At 31.9% G+C, this 22,512-nt stretch overlaps 2 protein-coding genes and 1 pseudogene across 2 annotated transcripts; 2 read left to right on the top strand and 1 right to left on the bottom strand.

Annotated features, from left to right (window-relative positions):
- Positions 1-614: 614 nt before the first annotated feature.
- On the bottom strand, positions 615-13,318 carry LOC100814915 (glucose-6-phosphate isomerase, cytosolic 2). Its single transcript, XM_014776923.3, has 17 exons — positions 13,051-13,318; positions 12,874-12,950; positions 12,702-12,783; positions 12,551-12,598; positions 11,912-12,062; positions 11,721-11,817; positions 5,531-5,597; positions 4,705-4,761; positions 4,549-4,602; positions 4,340-4,468; positions 3,615-3,678; positions 3,471-3,544; positions 3,182-3,235; positions 3,012-3,080; positions 2,276-2,365; positions 2,005-2,112; positions 615-1,309 (listed from the first exon to the last, which is right to left on the bottom strand). The coding sequence occupies exons 1-17, from the start codon at positions 13,099-13,101 to the stop codon at positions 1,259-1,261; spliced, it is 1,323 nt and encodes a 440-aa protein (XP_014632409.1). The 5' UTR covers positions 13,102-13,318; the 3' UTR covers positions 615-1,258.
- A 2,161-nt stretch (positions 13,319-15,479) lies between these two features.
- On the top strand, positions 15,480-18,342 carry LOC102665441 (phosphatidylinositol transfer protein 3-like; annotated as a pseudogene).
- A 1,653-nt stretch (positions 18,343-19,995) lies between these two features.
- On the top strand, positions 19,996-21,080 carry LOC100808824 (transcriptional regulator ATRX homolog). The gene has a single exon (XM_003528074.5). It carries the CDS (start codon positions 20,287-20,289, stop codon positions 20,656-20,658), a length of 372 nt encoding a protein of 123 aa, XP_003528122.1. The 5' UTR covers positions 19,996-20,286; the 3' UTR covers positions 20,659-21,080.
- The last annotated feature ends 1,432 nt before the right edge of the window (positions 21,081-22,512 follow it).

Below are 22,512 nucleotides of genomic sequence, written 5' to 3'. Positions count from 1 at the left end.
CCCCGCCTTTCTTTTTGCATATTTTTTGTTCCTTTATTTATTATGTATTTTGTCCCTACAATGTATTTTTTTCATGTTGGTATTGTAACTTTTACAGCCATTACTAACTCTGACATGAAGATCACTTGTAATTGAAGTCTAAACACCCATACTTTGTTACACATGCGTCAATTATATCATATAAAATATGTCATAAACAAACATGCTATTTATGAATCAATGTACTAACTTGTTGGAAACAATTTGATTAAGAGGTTTTATATTTGCAAAAAAATAGAAGGAAAAAACACTGAACGATTAAATATTAAGCAAGTAATTTACTGGATTTCTTACATTTTCTCAATTATGATTCATTTTATGTACTATGATCTCTTACAATTACAAATAAAGAAATTTGATGATGTGTTTCAAATAAATATTTACTAAATTCGGTGTTTATGGTTTTTAATTAAAAAATAGTATACATACTATTAAAAAAACAGAGAAAGTAAATGAAGATTATTAATTAAAAAATAATCATGAAAAATGAAAACATTTTTTCATAGGTTGTGAGAGTATTTTTGACTATTTTTAAATTTAAAATTGAATATTATATATACTATTCACTCCATGTATTTATCCTTAAGGATTGGTTTTCTTTTTTATTTTTCTATTAATGCTTATGGAAAAACTTATCCAAGTACACCAGAAAGAATGAACACACTGCCACCAGGTTTCAGAATTCTAGCCTTCTAGAAGTTAAAAGGGTAAAAAACGATCGATATACAGGCCTAAAAGCATATTGTGAAGACGCGCCCTTGTCCATATAGTATTAGAATGATGATATCAAAACATGTTCATCTTGAGCTCAAATGCCTCTTGAGTATCTACCAAACCAAGCTGTGTCACAAGTAAACAACAACACAGTAGAAGATAAAAAAAAACCCTATCCAAAACGTTTTTCACTTTTCAGCACGACAAAACACAACGCCGACAGAAAATAATGATCAAGTATCCTGCTAAACCAGTTTAAAAAAAAAGAAAAAAGTGAGGATATTGAAACATGTCAGAGGGCAAGCTCCATACAAATTTAGAATCCAAAATGCTCTTCACTTTTCAGCAGAACATAACTCAACGGCAAGAGAAAAGGATAACCAAGTATCGTGCTAAACCAGTTAATAAACATGTCGTAGTCATGCTGTATATATAGCATATACAAGATTCACCAGATTATTTTCTTATTAATTCAGCATCAAAATAACAATCTGCAAAAAGGTGCTTAGATCTTCGGTAAAACAGTTGACAGATCCGCTGGGACATCTGAACTTGCCTGCCACGAGAAAATAAAAAAGTTTGCCGTTAATTCTACTGGTAATCTATATAGATTGGATTAGTAACAAGTGAATTCAGTAATCTACTACCATCAAGCATAAAGATGGTGATGCCATTCTTTAACGGGTTGTATTATTATCAGCCAAAAAATTCCATATAACAGACACTTTAAATGTAGTGGCAGTGAGGTTAGTTTGTCAGTCAGTATTAAGACTAAGATACTAAGTAGACAGTCTCAGCCTTTTTCAGGAATAATATTTTAAAAATGGGGATTTCTATTGCATGCTGGTAGGCACGTGACAAGAACTAATGTGTTTTCGATAATACTTTATTTTTCTTTTTGACTTCTTATCTGGCTAGATAAGAAGTCAAATAACAAGGCTTTTATTCCGCGATAAAATAGAACTCCAAGCCTGGTCCCAACCTACATTTTATATTTAAATAAGCCGGCCTAGCCTGAACAAAGAGAAGCCCAGATGGGTTGGACAAAAATACCTGGAATTGATTCAGGTTTATAATTTAGAGCCCAAACCCAGTGTTTTAGCGAGCCTAATTGGGCCAGCCCAGTTGGATCAGCTCATTTTACCACCTCTTATCATGTGTTCATAAGCACACAATAGAAAACCACTTAAAATATTTCATTACAAAAAATATATAGTTCTCCTTTTTAAGCACGATAAGGGATTTTTATACCTGAAGATATCTTGTCAACATTGTTGTAGTACTGAAATTAAAGCCTTGAATTGGTTCTCCTTTAGTACGAGATGCATTAAGTTGCTTTCTGACTTGAGTAGCCAGCGACTGCACTATCATTAAATATGATGAGAATGAACCAAGAAAAAAAAAAAAAAAGAAGAAAGAAAACTAAGATTGGAATTGCACATATATTTCTCAGACAGGAGTTGGAAGTCTGTTAAAAATTTCTTAGATAACAACATAATAACACCACTTTTCTAAAACATACCTTCCCCAGCTCTACTCCCCACTGATCAAAAGAATTGATTCCCCAAATGAAACCCTCTACAGCAATTCTGTGTTCATAGATTGCCAACAACTGAGGAACATAGAGCACCAAGAAATTAGGACGAATAAAGTAAATTGCACAGACTCTCTTACAAGAAAACATACACTAACTTTCATGAGTGACCAACTTGTGTAGAATATACAACTTGATCATGGAAGACCCACAAATGGAAACTTTATATTCCATCAAGAACTGCATACAAAAACTGAAGCAATGGAGAAAGCAATATGAACACAAGGAAAAGTTAACGAAGACTATTTGCCAGACAGATATATTTTGCCACAGTTATTCTGATACTGGGCTAAATTGTTAAGTTATTATGAACACATCAATGAAGGAATAGACAATAAAGAACAAAAACTGAAGTACTCCCTACAATCTTTCCAAAGTAAATGCTTCTTTCTCATATTAAATCTCCAGTGTGAATGCCTAGTTCGGTATAAGACAAATAGTTTTTCAAGAGAGAAAAAATAAACTAAATGCTCATCCATATTTCAAAAAATATGAACATTCAATATATTATTGTGCATAACTCTCATATGTCATAACTCATAATTACCTAATTTTCCAGCCAAACATGCCCAAGAAAATAAGTAACTGATTCAATTAAAACTTCTGCAAACAGGAATTACCCATTTCCCTCTAATTACTAATTACAGCCTTGTGAACTTCATACCTGTCCAATATTATAAGCATTCAATGATGGAAGCAGTAGGCTGAGAGAAGGTCGATTGCCACTGAATGTCTGTAGATTTTGTTTTAAAAAAATAAAAATAAAAATTGAGCTAAGGACTAAGGATTCAACTATTAAATCTGCAAGTTGCAGGGAAGAAGAACAAATATCACCTTGTGAGGAATAAGGTGCGGGGAAACATTTTCCTTTTGCAGCTGCTCTGCTGTCTACAACAATTTGATTGATGGTCATATTCCTCATGATAAATAAAGAGAAGACTACCATAAAATCTAGTTTACAAGCTGAGAAAGATAGCTATTTCTATAAGTTCGGTCCTGTTCTAACCTGCATCTCAGTTACCCTCAAGTCGATAACATTGACACAGGTTTTATTACTGAGATATATTCTTAATTCACTTTATCTGATATATAGTTTAGAAGAATAGAGTAAGGACAAATGTACCTTCCCATATGCAAGGGCATCAGACTGTGCAAAATAGTTGGACATTAGCTCATCATGGTTACTCACCACTTCACCTGGTTATAAATTGCATTGCTCAAATACTATCAGAGATGAAACTTGATATTGTTAATTTGTACTCCTTACCTTTTAGAAAGACAGGTTGCTGACTTTTCACAACTCCAATAAAATCACAAGGAATTACTCGCCCCTAAAAGCAAGAAAATACAAATTTGTCAACAAAAAGTATAGTTTATAAATATTTATACTTTTCATACCTTCAAAATATTAAATCAAAGGAAGCAAACCTAGCTACTTAAAATTGCAATAGAGGCAGCAAGAAGAAAATAAGATTTGAAGCCAATACTATGTTAATTAAGAGGCCAATAACACAGCATGGAAAAAACTGCTAAGATTCAGGTCATCAGCTATGGAAAAGTTTGATCCAGAAGAAATTGCTCTTGAACTTAATATTTTAGAAAAAAACTCTAATTAAAGATAACCATTATATCGTAGCATAGTTGTGCTGATATTGATTTGAAGCACAAAGGAAGGGTAAAATTACACATGCAATTTCTTTCAAATTTATGTCGATATCAAAATCTCTAAATTGTCTTAAGGATGAGAATCCAAAATCAGTAAAAACTGGGATTGAAATATCAACCGCAACATGCAATTGTAGACATTATTTCATTAAAATGTTTTTTAAAACCAAAAACTTTCAGTACAGTAGTAGCATAGGCTTTTGGCATTATCAATTTTAACATTGTAAGCCCTTTAGACAAGTAGCATTTTCAAGTAAATTTTTTTCACAAAAGTTCATTAAATATTGTAAGTTCAAACACCCTATTATAGAATACTTAATACATCACCTGATGTATGAGCTGATAAAAGCTATGCTGCCCATTAGTTCCTGGTTCACCAAAATCAATTTCACCAGCCTCAAATGGTAGAGGGACACCATCAATTGAAACACCCTTGCCATTACTCTCCATGCTAGCCTAATGCAAAAAAAAAAAAATTAAAAAATATTATAAGAACAAAAAAAAAATATTCAAGCACAATGCTGCAACAAGCTTGCCTGTTGAATGTGTGGGGCAAACTTCTCCAGAGCTTGACTATAAGGTAAGATGGCCTGTAAGAGTGTACCAGAAGTTTCATTTTTTGAACAAGGCCAGTTTAGAACAAAGAAACCTATTAAATATTTATGAAGAGAACAGGCCAAATAAGTACTCACTCTGGCAGGATATCCAAGAAATGAAACATTCCATATGCTCAACAAACCCAGAAGCACCTGGAGTACTCATAAAATGTAATTAAGAATCTCATCATGTATTCAACAAAAGTACAAAACATCTTAAATACAAGAGAACCTAAGGTCCCTAAACCAAGGGGTGTCTGAAAAATTGCAACAAACCAAATTCCTACCCATCCCCACAATTTCATATTTTTTTCCATAAAAAAGGAATATATTAAGAGAGAAAAGGTCCAGAGCTAGGGAATCAGTAATGCTCCTAAGAGTGAAAGAAACAAGGGATGAAAAGGGAGGAAATAACAGCTAGAAGGAGTTTGTCAGAAATCTGTTTTCTTTTGATTTAAAATCTGTCAAATTCCTATACAACCCTGACACTTTTTTTCCCTTCCTAAAAAGGAATATGTTGAGAGAAGAATAGTCCATAGGTAAGGGATCGGTTTTTCTCCTAACAGCAAAATAACCGTAGAAAAAAAAAACAGAAAAAAGCTGAAAGAAGCTCCCATACCCTATTTATATCTGTAAAAAATTAATATTAGTTTTGATTAATAATTGAAGACATGTCAATAAAAAAATATTTGAAGCATTTAATTTTAGAAAATAATAGATCGATATGAAACATTCAAACTCAAAATTATATTACAGTTATACTCTTATAGAATATAAAGTTATCTCTTCTGATATTCCTTCACCATATTGGAAGGATAGCCAGTATGCAGAATGACAAACACTAAAAAAAATGCTTCAACATGCAGAGATCCGCATGTACAATAATACTCAAAAGCATATAAGGTTAGCAAAGGGCACTTACAGGTATATTGCTTTCAAATGGCTGTGAATAGAAATGTTGATCAATGCTTGAAGCCCCCCTTAAGAACCTTTGAAGAAAAAGATACCATAAAAAAGAAAACATAGAAGTATATGTGTTTTCATTTGTTACCTAAGGGATATTTAAAACTAAGTTGTATTTTATGACCAGTGTCAATATTATGCAGAAAATATCTAATTCGGCAAAGGTCATGAAATAGCATATATATCAAAAGAATTCTTATCTACATCCTTCATGTAATCTATGAAGTTAATTATTTCCTTAAAGGAAGTAGGTGAAGCATAATAAAGCCAGTCCAGCCTAATTATGAAATTTAGGGATAATTTAATTTCTTCTAATTATGCATAAATCCTAATTATGAAATTTAGGAATTTTATTTTCCGCTGCATGTATTGTTTTATTGGCAATATTTTGTTATTGTTGAATACCAATTTTTGGAGAAAGATTGTTTGAAAACTTATGATTATCGGAGAGAAAGCTACACGACATGTATATATTAAATTTGGAGAAAGTTTTTACTTCTAATGGTGAAAGAAAGGAAGCGTGCCATTAACGTAAAGATTCAATTCCAATTTTGAAAAGCTGCGCAGGTACGTTTGTAGTAGGGAAGAATATGAAATTTTGGAAATTGTTATTTGCAACCTTATGTTTGCTATTTCCAATCCCACTTGATCCTTTTTTTTTTCAAAAAATTATTGTTGAAGGTGATTAAAGGATTGAAAGTTTATATTTTGTAATTAAATTAACGTGAATGTTTTGCAATTATTGGTAGCAGTAAATATATGTATATGCTACATATTTGCTTGAACGTGTTTGAATGCAAAAACACAAATAAATGTAAATATTATTTTATGGCCTAAAATGAAATTAATAGAATGGCTATGAATTGTTAATAGCAATAACTATGTGCAGGCCATATATAATTGGTTGGAATTAAATGTATGTTGAATTTGTTAGTCACCAAAGTGACCAAATTTGTAAGGTTATTTAATTCCAAATTAATGATTATTTCAATTATACTTGGTTGGAATTAAATGTATGTTGAATTTGTTAGTCACCAAAGTGACCAAATTTGTAAGGTTATTTAATTTCAACTTAATAATTATTCCAATTACTCATAGAATAATGGATGCTAAATTATATGATTATTGGTTTATGGGTAATTGAAATTCATTGTTATAAGGCATTTATGGATCGCCCAAAGGTTGATTAGTTGTTCTTATAATTAATGAATATAATTGTAGGTGATTTGTGTGTATCATTAGTTTTATTTATATACCCAAAGGAAATAGATACTACTAATTGGTGCATATTTAATTGCCAAATAATGTTAAAATTTTATTAGCATCATTATGTTTGTATGTTGTGTGTTGGTGTATCACCCAAAGGAGAACATCAATATACATTGATCGTTATCTGAATGAATCATATGTATGACATGTATTTTATGTCTCAAAACACTTATGTGAATTTTATTATGTAATACATGTTTTGAATTCATTGGATTCTTATGTATCATTTGTGTCAATTTTAATGGGCTTAACTTCTCTGACTAAAATGAGCAAGTCCAATTTCACCTCAGTGTTTTGGATCATGATCTTGCTATGTTGGAAGAGAAGTTTGTTACTATTATTGATGCTAGTAGCAATGCAAAGAAAGTTCATTATAAAGCTTGGGAAAGATCTAACAGACTCAGCCTAATGTTGATGAGAATGACTGTTGCAGACAGTATTAAGACAACTCTCCCTAAAATTGAAAGTGCTAAAAGGTTTATGGGATTAGTGGGAGAGTGTTCTCAAACAGCTGATAAGTCTGTTGCTGGGACATTAATGAGTACATTGACCACCATGAAGTTTGATGGTTCACGTACTATGTATGAACATGTCATTGAGATGACAAACATTGCAGCAAGACTTAAGACCTTGGGAATATAATGGTTGTGAATGAGAACTTTCTTGTTCAGTTTGTTCTAAACTCATTACCGTCTGAGTTTGGCCCGTTCTAAATGAACTATAATACCATGAAAGATAAATAGAACGTGCATGGATTGCACAGTATGTTAGTTCAGAAAAAAAAAATAAGGCTTAAGAATCAAGGAAGTCACTCAGTTCATTATGTAAGCCACCAAGGAAATCAAGGAGCTTGAAAAGAAATTTATGAAGAAGCATGATAAAGGCAAAGGGTCATTAAAGAACAATGACGACTCTTTGCAAATCCAAAGGAAGGTATCAAAGGGAAATAATTGTTAATTTTGTAGGAAATCCGAACATTTCCATAAGGATTACCTAAAGTGTAAGTCTTGGTTCGAAAAGAAAAGTGAGCTTAATGCTCGTGTATGTTTTGAATCAAACTTAACTAAAGTTTTCCATGATACATGATGGATTAATTCTGGATGTATGACTCATGTTTCTAACATTATGCAGAGATTCCTTACAATCCAAACCATAAGCCCAAATGAGAAGTTCATTTTCATGGGGAATAAAGTGAAACTCCAGTGTAAGCAGTCGAGACTTATTGCGTAAAACTCGACACTAGACATCATTTAGATTTACTGGAAACTCTTTATGTACCTAGTTTATCTAGTAATTTAGTTTCATTATCTAAACTTGATGTTATTGGATATTCTTTTAATTTGGTAATGAATGTTTCAATTTATTTAAGCATAATCATCTCATTGGTACTGGTATTCTTGTGATGGTTTATATAAATTGGAAATAAACAGTTTGTATGCTGAAACTGTTTTAACTCTGCATCATAATGTTGGCACTAAACATAGTTTAGTGAATGAACGATCTGCTTTCTTGTGGCATAAACGTTTAGGTCACATTTCTAGAGAAAGGATGGAAAGATTAATAAAAAATGAAATTCTTTCTTATCTAGATTTTACGGATCTAAATATTTGTGTGGGTTGTATTAAAGGAAAACAAACAAAACATACAAAGAAAGGAGCTACAAGAAGCACTCAGCTTCTTGAAATTGTGCATACTGATATTTGTGGACCTTTTGATGTTAGTTCTTTCGGAAAGGAATGATATTTTATCACCATTATTGATGATTATTCACGTTACAGGTATGTCTATTTACTGCCCGAGATTTCTTAGGCAATGGATGCCTTAGAAATTTACTACAATGAAGTAAAAGGGCAATTAGACATAAATGTGAAAATTATTAGATATGATAGAGGTGATGAGTATTACGGAAGATATGATGAAACTGGGCAACACCCAGGTCCATTTGCTAAGCTTGTTCAGAAACGTGCAATTGTGTGCAATACACAATTCCCGGTACACCACAACAAAATGGTGTATCAGAAAGGCGGAATAGAACTTTAATGGATATGGTTAGGAGTATGTTAATCAATTAGACTTTATCCGTATCCTTGTGGATGTATACCTTGAAAACTGCCATGTAGTTGTTGAACATGGTTCCTAGTAAGGTAGTTCCAAAGACACCTTTTGAACTGTGGACAAATAGGATACCTAGTATAAGGCACCTGCATGTTTGGGGTTGCCAGGCAGAAATAAGGATTTATAATCCGCAAGAAAGAAAATTGGATGCAAGAACAATCAGTGGATATTTCATTGGTTATCCAGAAAAGTTAAAAGGGTATATGTTTTATTGTTATAATCATAGTATGAGAATTGTCAAAACGGGAAATGCAAGGTTCATTGGAAATGATGAAATCAGTGGGAGTACAGTTCCACGAGAAATGGAAATTAAAGAAGTTAGAGTGTAAGTCCTTTTAGCTTATGCCTCTAACAGTAAGGTGATTGCTCCTTCAGTTATTGCTACAAAATTAATGAAGAGGAGCAACACAATAATGAACCCATGATGCATAATGAACCTATTATGGAAGAACCACAAGAAGTAGCATTAAAGAGGTCTCAAAGAGAAAGGAGACCAGCTATTTCGAATGATTATGTGGTATACCTACATGAAACAGAAACAAACTTAAGCATTAATGATAATGATCCAGTTTTGTTTTTCAAGCTATAAGTTGTGATAATTCTGAGAAGTGGTTAAATGTCATGAAAGAAGAGATAAATTCCATGGAACATAATAGAGTTTGGGACCTTGTAAGATTACCAAATGGTTGTAAGAGAGTTGGTTGTAAGTGGGTCTTCAAGACTAAACGTGACTCTCATGGCAACCTTGAACGTTACTAGGCTAGACTTGTTGCTAAGGAATTTACTCAGAAAGATGACATTGATTATAAAGAGACATTTTACCGGTCTCACGAAAGGATTCTTTCAGGATTATTATGGCATTACTAGCCCATTATGACTTGGAGCTACATCAGATGGATGTGAAAACTGTCTTTCTTAATGGAGATTTAGAGGAGAATATTTGTATGGACCAACCAATGGGGTTCTCAGTTGAAGGAAAGGAACACATAGTGTGCAAACTAAATAAATCAATATACAGTCTTAAAGTAAGCTTCCCGCCAATGGTATTTGAGGTTTAATGATATCATTGTTTCCTTTAAATTTAAGGCAAATACTGTTTATCAGTGTATGTATCTGAAGGTCAGTGGGAGTAAGGTTATTTTCTAATTTTGTATATTGGTGATATCTTGCTTGCAACTAACGATCTTGGTCTTCTTCATGAGACTAAGAAATTTCTCTCTAGAAACTGTGAAGTGAAAGATATGGGTGAGGTAAGCTATGTGATAGGGATAGAAATATTCCATAATAGATCACAAGGATTGTCAGACTTATCTCAGAAAGTATATATATATCGATAAAGTACTAGAGAGATTCAAGATTGAAAGGTGTTTAACATCACCTATTCTAATTTAGAAGGGAGACTAATTTAGTCTCGCAGAATGTCCTAGAAATGATATGGAACGAAAATAAATGAAAGCTATTTTGTATGCATCAGTTGTTGTTGCATCTGAAAGCTGAATTTGTAGTATATTTTGAGGCTACAATTCAGATTAATTGGTTGCGGAACTTTATTTCAGGGCTTGGAATTGTCGACAGTATTGCTAGGCCGCTGAAAATGTATTGTGATAGCTTCGCAACAATATTTTTTGTAAGAACGACAAGTACTCTAAGGGTGCTAAACATATAAAATTGAGGTACTTTGTCGTGAAGGAAGAAGTTCAGAAACAAAGAGTGTCAATAAAATAAATTAGCACAAACCTTATGATAGTTGACCCTTGAATAAGGGATTACCGCCTAAGACATTTATGGAACATGTTGAAAGTATGGGCATTATTGTTATTGATGATCATTAAGTGTAATTTACCTTATGTAATTTTGCTGACACTCTGAGCTCAATTATGATATGTTTCTGATTACCTGTTCTCTATGTTTGCATGCATATTTGTGTTAGAGTAATGCTAACAGGTTTTGTCTTGAATGAAGACATTATGTTGGACCAATTATGTACTCCTAACTAATGGTCACATTAAGGAGAAGACTAATTTGTAGTACATGAAAGGGACTATGTCGATTAGATGATGTACAACCGCCATGACTCAAATTGTTTCCTATTCTTAATCATGAAATTATGATGTACCCAATGTATAGAACAATTTAGTCAATTTTAATGCGCATTATGTTAGTTAATCTATTTATTTATTTAGTCCATAATGTTTATTAATGTCACATGAGCCAAGTGGGAGAATGTTAGAATTTATGTCTCATGTGAGAGGCATGTGACTTATGTAGGGACTAATAAGTAAATAATTGACGATTAAGGACTAAATTGTAATTGGGCTTAATAGGAGAAGTTTCTAGGGTTGACTGCTACTTGATGGGAGTAGTGGTTATAAAAGGGGCTTAATACCCACTAACGTGAAATAAGGTCCCCTTCCTGACCAGAAAAGTGTTCTCTCTCACTCATAGCCATCACTAACGGAGAGAGGCAGAAAAGAAAGGCCAAAGGAATTGAAATCTTATTTCTCTCCTATTTTAAGGAAATCAAAGTGCAACGGAGAGAAGTTCCTATGGAGAAAGGTACAAGTCTTCCTATGGAGAAAGGTACACATCATTATCTATTGTTGTTTATTGATTGTTTGTGAGAACCATAGATTTCAAGATCCTGTTGTTTCCTATCATTGATAGTCTAGGAAATCCCTTAAGAATTTTTACATTAAGTGTCAACACAAATAAAAGGCCAATTATGGTGGAATTGCTACTAAAGAGACTAGCAATAATCACCCAACCTGTTTGAAGTGCAGTGTGTACAAACAGTGGACCTAAGAAGTTTCCCCCAATACCAACTGCAACAGCGTCCTTCAAAGCCTTCCCTGTAGCACCAACCTTTTAAAAAAAAGCTTAGTAGTTAGTTAATATCCTCTAGTTCAAATGCTCACAAAACATCCACGCAGAAAATTGAACTAGCACATTACCTAAGAACCATTGCGAACCCGCTCAGAGAAATCCTGGATCTTGTCAAGAACTTTCCAAACTTCAGGGACAACATTCTTCCCATCACTCTCAATGACAACATCTCTAGAAGCATGAAGAGCGACATGAAGCACTGACCTATTTTCTGTGCTATTTATCTGAAAGTGAATCCAACATTATGCAAAAATGATCAACATCATAAAAAAAATGGGAGTAAATAGTGCATGCATTAACAATATAAAGAGTTTGAAGAGTGCTAACAAGGCAGTCTCTAACCCACACTCTATTATTAGTTAAAATTTATTAAAAATTATAAAAACAGGAGAGATTATCATTAATTAAGACATGGGACCCACAAAAAATTGTGATTTCCAAAAAAATTTAGTCACTAATAGAGAGTGTGTTGCTAGTATTTCTCGAAAATTTTGTACACTGCCATCTAGTTACAAACCATGATGTAAGATAAGTACCAAGTTTGTCGACTTTTTTTGCAATAACTAAATTAATAATCATGTCAACTATGATTTCTGATTGGTTGACTTGAGAGTGTAAAACGCTAACCAATAATCATGCATAAAAATTAACGCAAGTTAATAATGGCATGAGTGTGTTCATGTGAGTGGAGTAATGAACTTAGCTGGCTTACATGTTCCCCGCTGTACATGCGATTAATCTTTTCTTTGAGCGATGCAGCCTACAAAACATCAACACCAGAAACAATAATCAGAATTACCAAAGTCCTTTTTGTCTTTTACAGATTGATGAAAAAATTCAGGCACGAATGAGAAACTACCAACCTCCGCTAACTCAAATAGCTTCTGGATAGTTTCGGGAGTGGCTTGTTGCCTTGCATAGTCCAGCAGAATGTCATCGAATTCACTAAATAGCATACAAAATCATAAAAATGAATTCCCATCGCATTGCATATATGAATAGTAATAATAGTATAATATAAATGATATTGCTTACACGAGCATGGACTGGCACCGCTTATCGTCGCTCAATAGATCGCGAAGATGCGCTTTTTTTACGTCATCCACGTGTGCCTGTTCAAAGTCGAAACGCGTCGCGTTTAATAGAAAATTCGAATTCACGGTAAGAAATACTAGCAATAACGTGGATTCAATTTCAATTCCGTTGCGTTACCTTGAGGTCCTTCCATGGCTGGGTGTCGGAGATGAGAGCGGAGGATGCCATAAGTGAGTGAGTGAGTTCGAGATTCGCTTTGTGCGTTGGATGTGTAAGTCGGAGCTTCCTGAGAACTTTCTTGACTTGGTTCTTCTAGCCCAGCGGCAAAGGTTACAAGTTACACGTTGACGGAATAAAAGTACAAAATATTTGTTAAAGATATATAAATTATTTCACATTTATTTTTAAAATATTCTACTATACTTGTAGGCTGCTAGGGGAAAGAAAAACACTTGTCTAGTTTGTTTTTTCTTTATTTTATATGTTAAGTAGTCTAGTGAAAGAAAAATAATAATTGAAGTGAGAGACTGAAACATAATAATTGGATGGTTATTCATAATATTTTTAATAAAAATCACTTTTCAATTTTGTTATCGATATTCTTAAAATGCTGATTTTAAATAATATATTAAAATGCTATTTGATTAATGTGTTTTATGACACTTGTTAATAAAAAATATTCTTTTAATAAGTAGCTTGGCACGGGGGACAACGTTATAACTTAATATATGTTTGGCCCTTTGTAGACATGAGACAACGTTAAATTTAACAATCAAGATTAATAATTGGTTACCTGATGCCCACAACCAAAGGCCATATCCTTTGCATTGGTAAGACAAATGGGGCAAACCTGCAGCCAACCAAGTCATATATGTGTATTATGTAAACCACTATTCAAGTGATAAAGAAATGAATCAAATGATCATGACTCCTTTTAATAAAAAGAATATTCTTTTAATAAAAAATATTCTTTTTATTAGACAAAAAATAACGATGGATTATTTAGCATACATTTTTAATAATTAATTATATACTTCGTAATAAAAAGTTTAATTACTCTTTTACAAAAGCTTTCTTTGTTATTGTTATTGGACCTTTCTACTTAAGTTGTTTTATCCATTTTAGACGAAAGGATCTTCATCAACACTAATCATAATGCTTTTGAAAAGTTAACTAAGTGTTTTCAACATGTTTTAACCAATACCCTGTTACTTTTTTCAAAATGCTTTCATTGATTAAAAAACATAAAGCTTTTACGATAGTACTCTCGAACAAATGTAAGAAGCAACTCAACCTTTCAAAGTATGTGATAAGTTATCTGGTTACATATAAAAAAAAGAAGGGAAAATGATCTTTCACTAGGTAAAAAAAAGAAGACAATACACCCTTTCTAATGCTTAAGTCAATAGATATCCAGAGAGTCAAATGATATTATAGAGAAGAACAATCATATTTGCAAGTATGAAAAATCTTGGTATTTGTAGAGGAGGTTGAGATGGATACTTATTCAGATCAGGTGATTACCCACCAATAGCTAGGTTCCAACATGAAAATTAGAAGAAAGTCATTAGATGATTGTGGATTTTCTTTTATTCAATGGTCAAGGAGGAAGTTGGAGTCTTTTCAAGATACTTGTACAATATTAGCACGAAGGTGTGTTATGTAATGAGTGTGAACATCTATAAAACACATTTGGATTCGTGATTGAGACAACTGTTTCATATTCGTGATGAAGATTGAATCATGACTAGTACTTTATTGGACAAAATATATTTCCAGTCCCTTTAGTTTCGATGAAATTTGTTTTTAATTTTTGAACTTTATTTTTTATTAATTTGATCTTTGAACTTCATAAAAAAATAACGATATTCGTCAGGAGAAACAAAAATCACTGTTTTATAAAACTAAGATAGAAGATTAAATTAATCAAAATTTAAATACAAAAATATTACCAACTTTGTGTGAAAATATATGAATTAAAAATATATTTTAGTCTACTTTGTGTAAGACTATAAGCGTTATAGCTTTGGAGAGTTATGGCTTTTTTTTTTTTTTTTTTTTGCTGAGTAGCTGGGCAAGAAACCCACCATAAAAATATATTATAGATTGCAATATTTTTTTTTGGCAGAATTACATATTGTTTATTATTGGGCTTCTTGTGAGCCCAACCTGAAATAAATACATTAAGAACTTAAATATGATTTTTATTTCTGAAGTTTAGTATTTTTTTAATTTTTGTTTTTTTAATTTAATATTTTTTATTTTTGTTTCTGTAATTTTTTTCTTCATTTTAATTATTATAAAATATGTTAATTTTATTTTTTATCTTTAAAGAAATTTAAATAGCGTTTTAAAGTGATTTGAATAGTGAAAAAAATATTATTTAAAATATTTTAAAGATAAAAAATAAAATAAATACATTTTGTGAGGATAAAAAAAATTATACAAATAAAAAAATTAAATGATAAAAAATATATTTTAGACTTTAAATGGTATCACATGGCGAGTTTCAGAATTGTAAACTTATAATTAAGTTACGAGTGTGCTTTCACATGATATCCCAAGACGTGGCTAAGTACAATCTTTAATTTCAAGTACAATGCTGTATATTATAAATAAATTGCCATGAACCGATTTGGTAGCTGGAATCATTTTTTCCTTGTGTGACGTGTTTTTTGTTCAATCGCTTATAATTATGTTGCTTTGAAAATCTTCACTCACTCCACTCAACCTTGTGTTGCTTCTCTCTTCAGTCTTCGTAGTTTGATGATGGCTTCCACACACAAGCACACAACAATTGGATGATCCCCGTGTCCTGTTTCTGCGTTTCAACTTCTTCCTTTCAGGTTAATTTACGTTCAATTTCCAATGTCGTTAGTTTTTCGTTATCTTTGATAACGCGAAATTGAGATTTTCTTCACCTTTTTTGAATCTGTACGTTGTAATTAACAGGGAGAAAATGTTCCTACTCCTTAATTACTTAATAATCCTGATTTTTCAATTCAGGATCCTTGTTTCTGATTATTATTTGCTCCGTGTCTCTGTATTTGTTTATTTTATTTTTTATGTCACTTTCTGTTTCAATATCGGTTGTGTCAAATCGTTAAGCATTTCCTAGTAGCGGGAATTTTCGGTCGTTATGTTTCAGCGCAGGAGCAATTTGCAGCCGAGCCAGGAAAGCGAGGAGCATTATTCTGAATCGAAGGTAAGGAGTGATTTGGATAATTTGTTTGTTAGTTTGGTAGTGTGGTTGAATTGGTTGTTGTATATATTATGATTTCTGAATATTATTGGAAGATTAAAGAGGTTAAGGATGCAATCGAGCCCTTATCTGGACGAAGCTTGAAGTACTGCACTGATAATTGTCTGAGGAGATATCTGGAAGCTCGTAATTGGAATGCGGACAAGTCGAAGAAGATGTTGGAGGACACACTCAAGTGGAGATCAACGTATAAGCCTGAGGATATTCGCTGGGTAAGTTAAGTTGTGTTTTGTTATGATTTCATTGATTTGGCGTGTAAATATAGTGTAAAATGCTGTAATAAATGAAAAAAATTCAGGATGAGGTTGCCATGGAAGGAGCAACAGGGAAGTTGTACAGAGCTAGTTTTCATGACCGTGAAGGAAGGATAGTCCTTGTATTGAGGCCTGGAATGCAGGTACCGTGGTTTGGTTTCGACGTATTTCTGTTTAACTAAAATATTTACTGTGGACTAAGGTCCAGGTGTTTTTTGCTTATAGAGTTTGCCAAATCAATCCAACATTCGGGAAATTCTTATTTACTAGGAGTAAGAGATTTTTCTTAAGGCATTAAGAAAAAAAAATGTTTTTTTTCACTCCATATGTGCTACATGACTACCTTTGCGATATTGATGGCCACATGGCTAGGATGACGGTAGGATGTAATTGGTATTTAAATTCAACAAAATAAAATATAATAAATAAAAATAGTATAATAAAATCAACATTCTTAATTTCAACACCAAAAAAATAGTACAATCAAATATCTTTCAAATATATTTTTCTGCTTTTTAAAACTTTTTTATTGAATTTTTAAAAAACTTTTAGTACCATGTAAAACTATACTTTAAAAATAAAGTAAATAGTGTAAGGATTAGATTTTTTATGTGCATATTAAATCACAATCACAGACTATTATATATAACAATGTTAATTTTTATAATAAGTGTTTTAAAAATTATATTAACAATAATTTTTATTTGTTGAAAGTGTAAATTTTTTCTTATCTTAGCAATACATAAAAATGAAACTCTTTAAAGTTTCACATAAAATTTTATTTTCATTTTGCTTTCAAAGCCAATATTAAGAGTTCAAAAATAGTTGATGATGTTGAGAGTAAACAAAGAAAATTATACGTACAAAATTCATTTATATTAAAATGGATTTAAGTATAGTCCATGTTAAGGACTAAAGTATTTTTTAGAAAAAGAAGAAATGGCTAGGTTATTTTTGGTTTTTTCTTGGGTATTGAAATTGAAAACTAATATGCTGGTGGTTGTTGCAGAACACATCTTCAATAGAGAATCAGATGCGACATCTGGTGTATATGCTGGAAAATGCTATGCTTAACCTTCCACAAGGTCAAGAACAAATGTCATGGTTGATAGACTTCACTGGATGGTCGTTTAGAAACAGTGTGCCCATTAAATCAGCCAAAGAGACCATCAACATCCTACAGAACCACTACCCTGAGAGACTTGCCATAGCCTTTTCTTTACAACCTCCCTCGTGTTTTTGAAGCATTTTGGAAGGTTTGCATTCTCTGCTTGCTAGCATTTCAGAAATCATTCCTGTCTCACGGGCTACTAACATTGACATCATGAATAAATTACAAGCATAATTTGAAAAAATAAGGAGACATGTCTTGTACTGTTGTACACCACTATACTAATCCCATTTAAGTACTATGATGTTACTGGTTCTATTATCATTATTATGCAGATAATCAAGTACATGTTAGATAAGAAGACAATTCAGAAGGTGAAGTTCGTCTACCCCAACAACAAAGATAGCGTGGAGCTGATGAAATGTTATTTTGACGAGGAAAATCTTCCCATAGAATTTGGAGGAAAAGGGATACTGAATTATAACCATGAGGAGTTCTCCAGATTAATGGCTCGGGACGATTTGAAATCTGCTGCCTTTTGGGGATCTGAATCTGATGACAAGCTCTCAAGTTACGTTGGTAATAAGAGTCATTCTGGAGCAGAGGTAGCCCCAGAGCCAGCTTTATGATTGTATGAAGTATGAACTATGAACATCAACAACATTCAAATTTGTTAACTTTGATTCTCTGAAAGGATTTACTTTGATCCTTGTTTTGAGAGGGTAAGCTTGTTCCTGAGCTATGCTGATCTTTTGAAAACATGGCAATGTACTAGTAGTTCATTACAATAATACTTACTTAGCCATGAAACAAACCATTCCGTCATTTTCCAAATACTTGTCTTTGCTTCCCAGTAAAGCATTCAGCTACATGAAAATACATGTCTTAAAAATGTGTTCTGTGCAATCCACAGAATTATACGATTATATCAATGTCATTTTTTCCTACTGGCAAAAACAAGACATCTATGACGGAAAAAACAGATAAAGGAGAAAAGTTAGGGTGTTTTAGAGTTAACAAAAGCCGTTAGCTAAACAAAGATAACTATTAAGGTGCAACAGACAGTTGCTTTCGAAATATAGGTAAGGGAATTTTAATCTTTAGGATTGTTTTTATTCCTTATACTTTCCATAAAAATTGGTAAACAGTGGTTTTCATTCTTTATAGACAATTTTAACTCAAACAAATTTTACATAAGATATAGATCGATTATATATTCTTTCGTTAAATAAATTATAGATCAAATATATATTCTTTCGTTAAATAAATTATTCTTATTCATATGAACACAACAAAATCCTACAACACCACCATGTTAATCTTTGAGTTCCTTATATATAACTATTAAAAAATATAAGTATATATTGCATAAAACTAAATACATAATTCCATTAAAATTAGTATATATTTTATTACATTAATTGAATAACATAATTTTAATAAATCTTAAAAAGATATATCATATTTTTTATTCAATTTATTTATTATTATTTATCATTTAACTTATTCTTAAAAAAATATTCATACCCAAGTATTTATATATAAGTACATTCCTATGTTAAATGGTTAAGAAATACCTAATATATAACTCAATTCACAATATATGATAGTTTGATAAGGAGGATTTGATATTGATTCTTGCAAAAAAAATATTGCATAGGTAAAAGTAATAAACTTTAGATGTAATTAAATTTTAGATGGAAAATTAATTTTATAGTTGATTTAAAGTTCAAAACGTATAAAAATAGCTCGCTATCCCAACATATAGTCAAAACCCTAATTACTATACTACACAAAAATGGTTAATATAGACAAATTTTACGCATTAAATAGGACGGGGCCAGGAATGTTGACCCTGTACTTGTACTGTAGCTGGCTTTACCCGAGGCAACAAGTCCATATTCAGTGTAACAGTGTTACCAAGAGCTTACACAGACACAAATTGATCAACAACGATAACTGATTGATGGCTTAGTAAGTAACGAAGGGTCAAAAATGAGAATGAAAAAAAGAAAAAGAGAAAAACAGCAACAATTGAAAAAGCTGATGAGTGAGGACTCGAAACCCGGGAAGCGACACAAGTGGTCAGACTGCAACACTCAGTCTGAGACTGAGTAGTACAATACACCAAACCTTACCCCACTTTGTTTTGGTCCACGCCCCCAACTAACCATGGTTAGTCATCGAGTCAGTCAACTTCTTCCTTTTTTTTAACCCTCCTCTAACCTATATTCACTGTCTCACTTCTAGCTCCACATGTCATTCTTTATTATTGCAATTTGCAGAATACAAATACAGTATGTTATATTTATCTTATCACATGGGAACGGCAAAGATTGCACTCAATGAACAAACACAAAGGGAGAAGATCATAGATTACTTTAACGGCTCTTGAGTTTTTCTAAATTGTTTATTCCATTCAATGAAGGACCCTAGTTTTTAATAATTTTATATTCCACTATATAGTAGTTCAGAAAAGAAGGGTGCTTGTTTAGTTGTTTGTTTTCATAATAGTATTAATGTTTCCAGAATCTGGATTCTGGTCAAAGATATATCACACCCTACTACTCGTTCTTAACATATTGAGATAGATATATATAGAGAGAGAGAGGAAGCTTTTGCATTAGAAAGAAGGAGTTAGAAGATTTTAGTATTTGTACCGTTCTTTATGGTTGTCTTCCCCTAGGTTTAACTATCTATGAAAAATTGATGATTTAGAAATAAATTATCAAAAATTATTGGTGACAGAGTGGTTGCTATTATTATTGTTTGATAGAGAAGTATTTATGGGGAAAAAGAATCGCCAAAAAACGAAGGAACTTTCGGTAGCGATAGCTGAGGCTTCATCCAAAGGAGGTGACACTGAAGAACAACAACAACAACAACAACCTCAGCCTCCTCGAAAAAGAGGGAGACCTCGTAAGGTTGTTGTTGTGGAAACGGAAAGCGAAGTGAAAAAAGTGGAACCAAAAGAGGAACCAGAAGCTTCTACTTCTTCAGCAACGAAGAAAGAAGAACAACATAGGAGGCAACAAGTGGAGTTAACATCAGAATCGGTGGCATGCAAAAGAATCACAAAGGAAGAGATTCAAGTCCCAAAAGGGGAACCCTCGAGAAGCAGGGCGAGGAGGAAAAGCAAACCCAGAAAAAGCACTTAAGAATCATTGATTGCTTTTTTTATATATTCTTGTTTTTATGATTAATTTCTCTTCCTTTCCAGAACAAAGTAAATAAAAGAAATTCTTGGGCAATCAGAATGAATATTCTTGGGTTCGGCTTGTCATCTTGTTCAAGGATTGGATTGATATGGAAAACGCATGCAAGCATCCAAAGAACTTTTTCTTCAGGTTCTTCTGCTTATCTAATCCCTGTGTTAATATGGTTAGTTATATATGGTCCACAAGAGAACTTGAATATATCAATGTTTCATTCACATGCAGAAAAAAAAAAAAAAGTTTAGGTTGAGCTTAATTAATTATAAAGCTAAGGCTTTGGTGTATGTATTACTTTAACTATATGTGTGTGTTATGATTTTGTGAATTAATATGATAATGATATTATTTGGGTCTTTTTCTTGATCTCCCAGAGCTCGCCTTTTACCCTCTCTTGATCTTCAATCGCTATACTATTAGTCTATTGCAATATAATTCTTGGATGTACTTTGATTGTTACTAAATATCGTTGTCTCTTAATAGTGAAAATATTGCTTCATTGTTTCTTTCTCCATTTCCCTCAATTCTTAGCTGTAGGTAGCTTGTTTTCTCATAGGATTTAATATACACAACGTTTCTTCCTTATTTTATGCGGGATCATTCGTTTCAAAGAACGAGATAAGAGAAATACAAATACTGTCATATTAAAAATCATTATTATATATACACTACTTTCTTTTTTTTCTTTATCTCACTTTTATTATGGATTTTTTAAACGGGGATGATACTTGATTAGGGAACAGGGAAATGCATATTCTCGTGCGTGTTTAATATGTGAAAAACTGATATGTTTAATATATATAACGTATTAAATACTAATATGTTGTAGTTACAAGTAAAATTGAGTTCAGATCAATTTTTTAAATGAAATCTTGAGTTTAAATATGAAATTTTTCTTTAAATTTGATCATTCATGATATTTTACACTATGATGACTAAAAAAAATATGTAGCCACACCAATAATGTGGTGACTCAAAATATGTAGCATATTAAGTAAAAACTTTTATTATCTTATAACAAATGATCGTTATTAATTTGAGTTATTAAATTGTATTTAAATAGTTACTGTGAAAAGTAATTTAGTGTGTAAAAATAATATGTATATATATAATATATATATGAAATTTTGTACTCATACTTTTCTTAATTCTGTCACGTAGGACTTTTGAGTGTTCTATGTGTGCTTTTGGATTTCAGGGAGAATTGTCATTGGATGATTTAGCCTTGGAACTTTTTTTTTAAAAAAAAGAACCTTGAAACTTAAAGCTTGAGGAAAAGGAATAGTTTGGAATTGATCAGAGAATGATAGTTAGAAACTTGTAAACTTAGAAAAGAGTGAAAAAAAATAGAGAAAATAGCAACCAAAGTGCAACAGACGTTTTATTTTGTAATTTTCTGTTTTGATTTGTTTGGGCTTGGATTTTGAGAACCTAAATATAAATAGACATTTTTTCTAGTTAGGAAAAAGGTTTTGAAACCTTTTCATTTGTTATATATTTATTATACCTTATAAGTGTAGCTTTTCATTTGAATTTCTACACATGCATTACATGTTAACATATTTTACTTAATATCAAAAGAAAAATCAACCTACTATATGATACTCTTTTTAGAACTACTTTGATAATACTTAAAAATGAACTAATACTAAAAAAAAAGAGACTCGGGAGAGTGTGCAGGCCAATTAGCTAGTTAAATGATAAAATTATTTATAGTCTACAACTACACGAACTCTAATTCCTCATTTGTAAATGTGACTTTTATTTGTTCTATTTTTACAATTCTCTTAAAAGAAACTG

Source organism: Glycine max, chromosome 6, assembly GCF_000004515.6.
Source record: "Glycine max cultivar Williams 82 chromosome 6, Glycine_max_v4.0, whole genome shotgun sequence".
Taxonomy (NCBI): Eukaryota; Viridiplantae; Streptophyta; class Magnoliopsida; order Fabales; family Fabaceae; genus Glycine; species Glycine max.
Note: the sequence above shows the minus strand (reverse complement) of the source record. Positions and strands in the feature narration are given on the sequence as shown.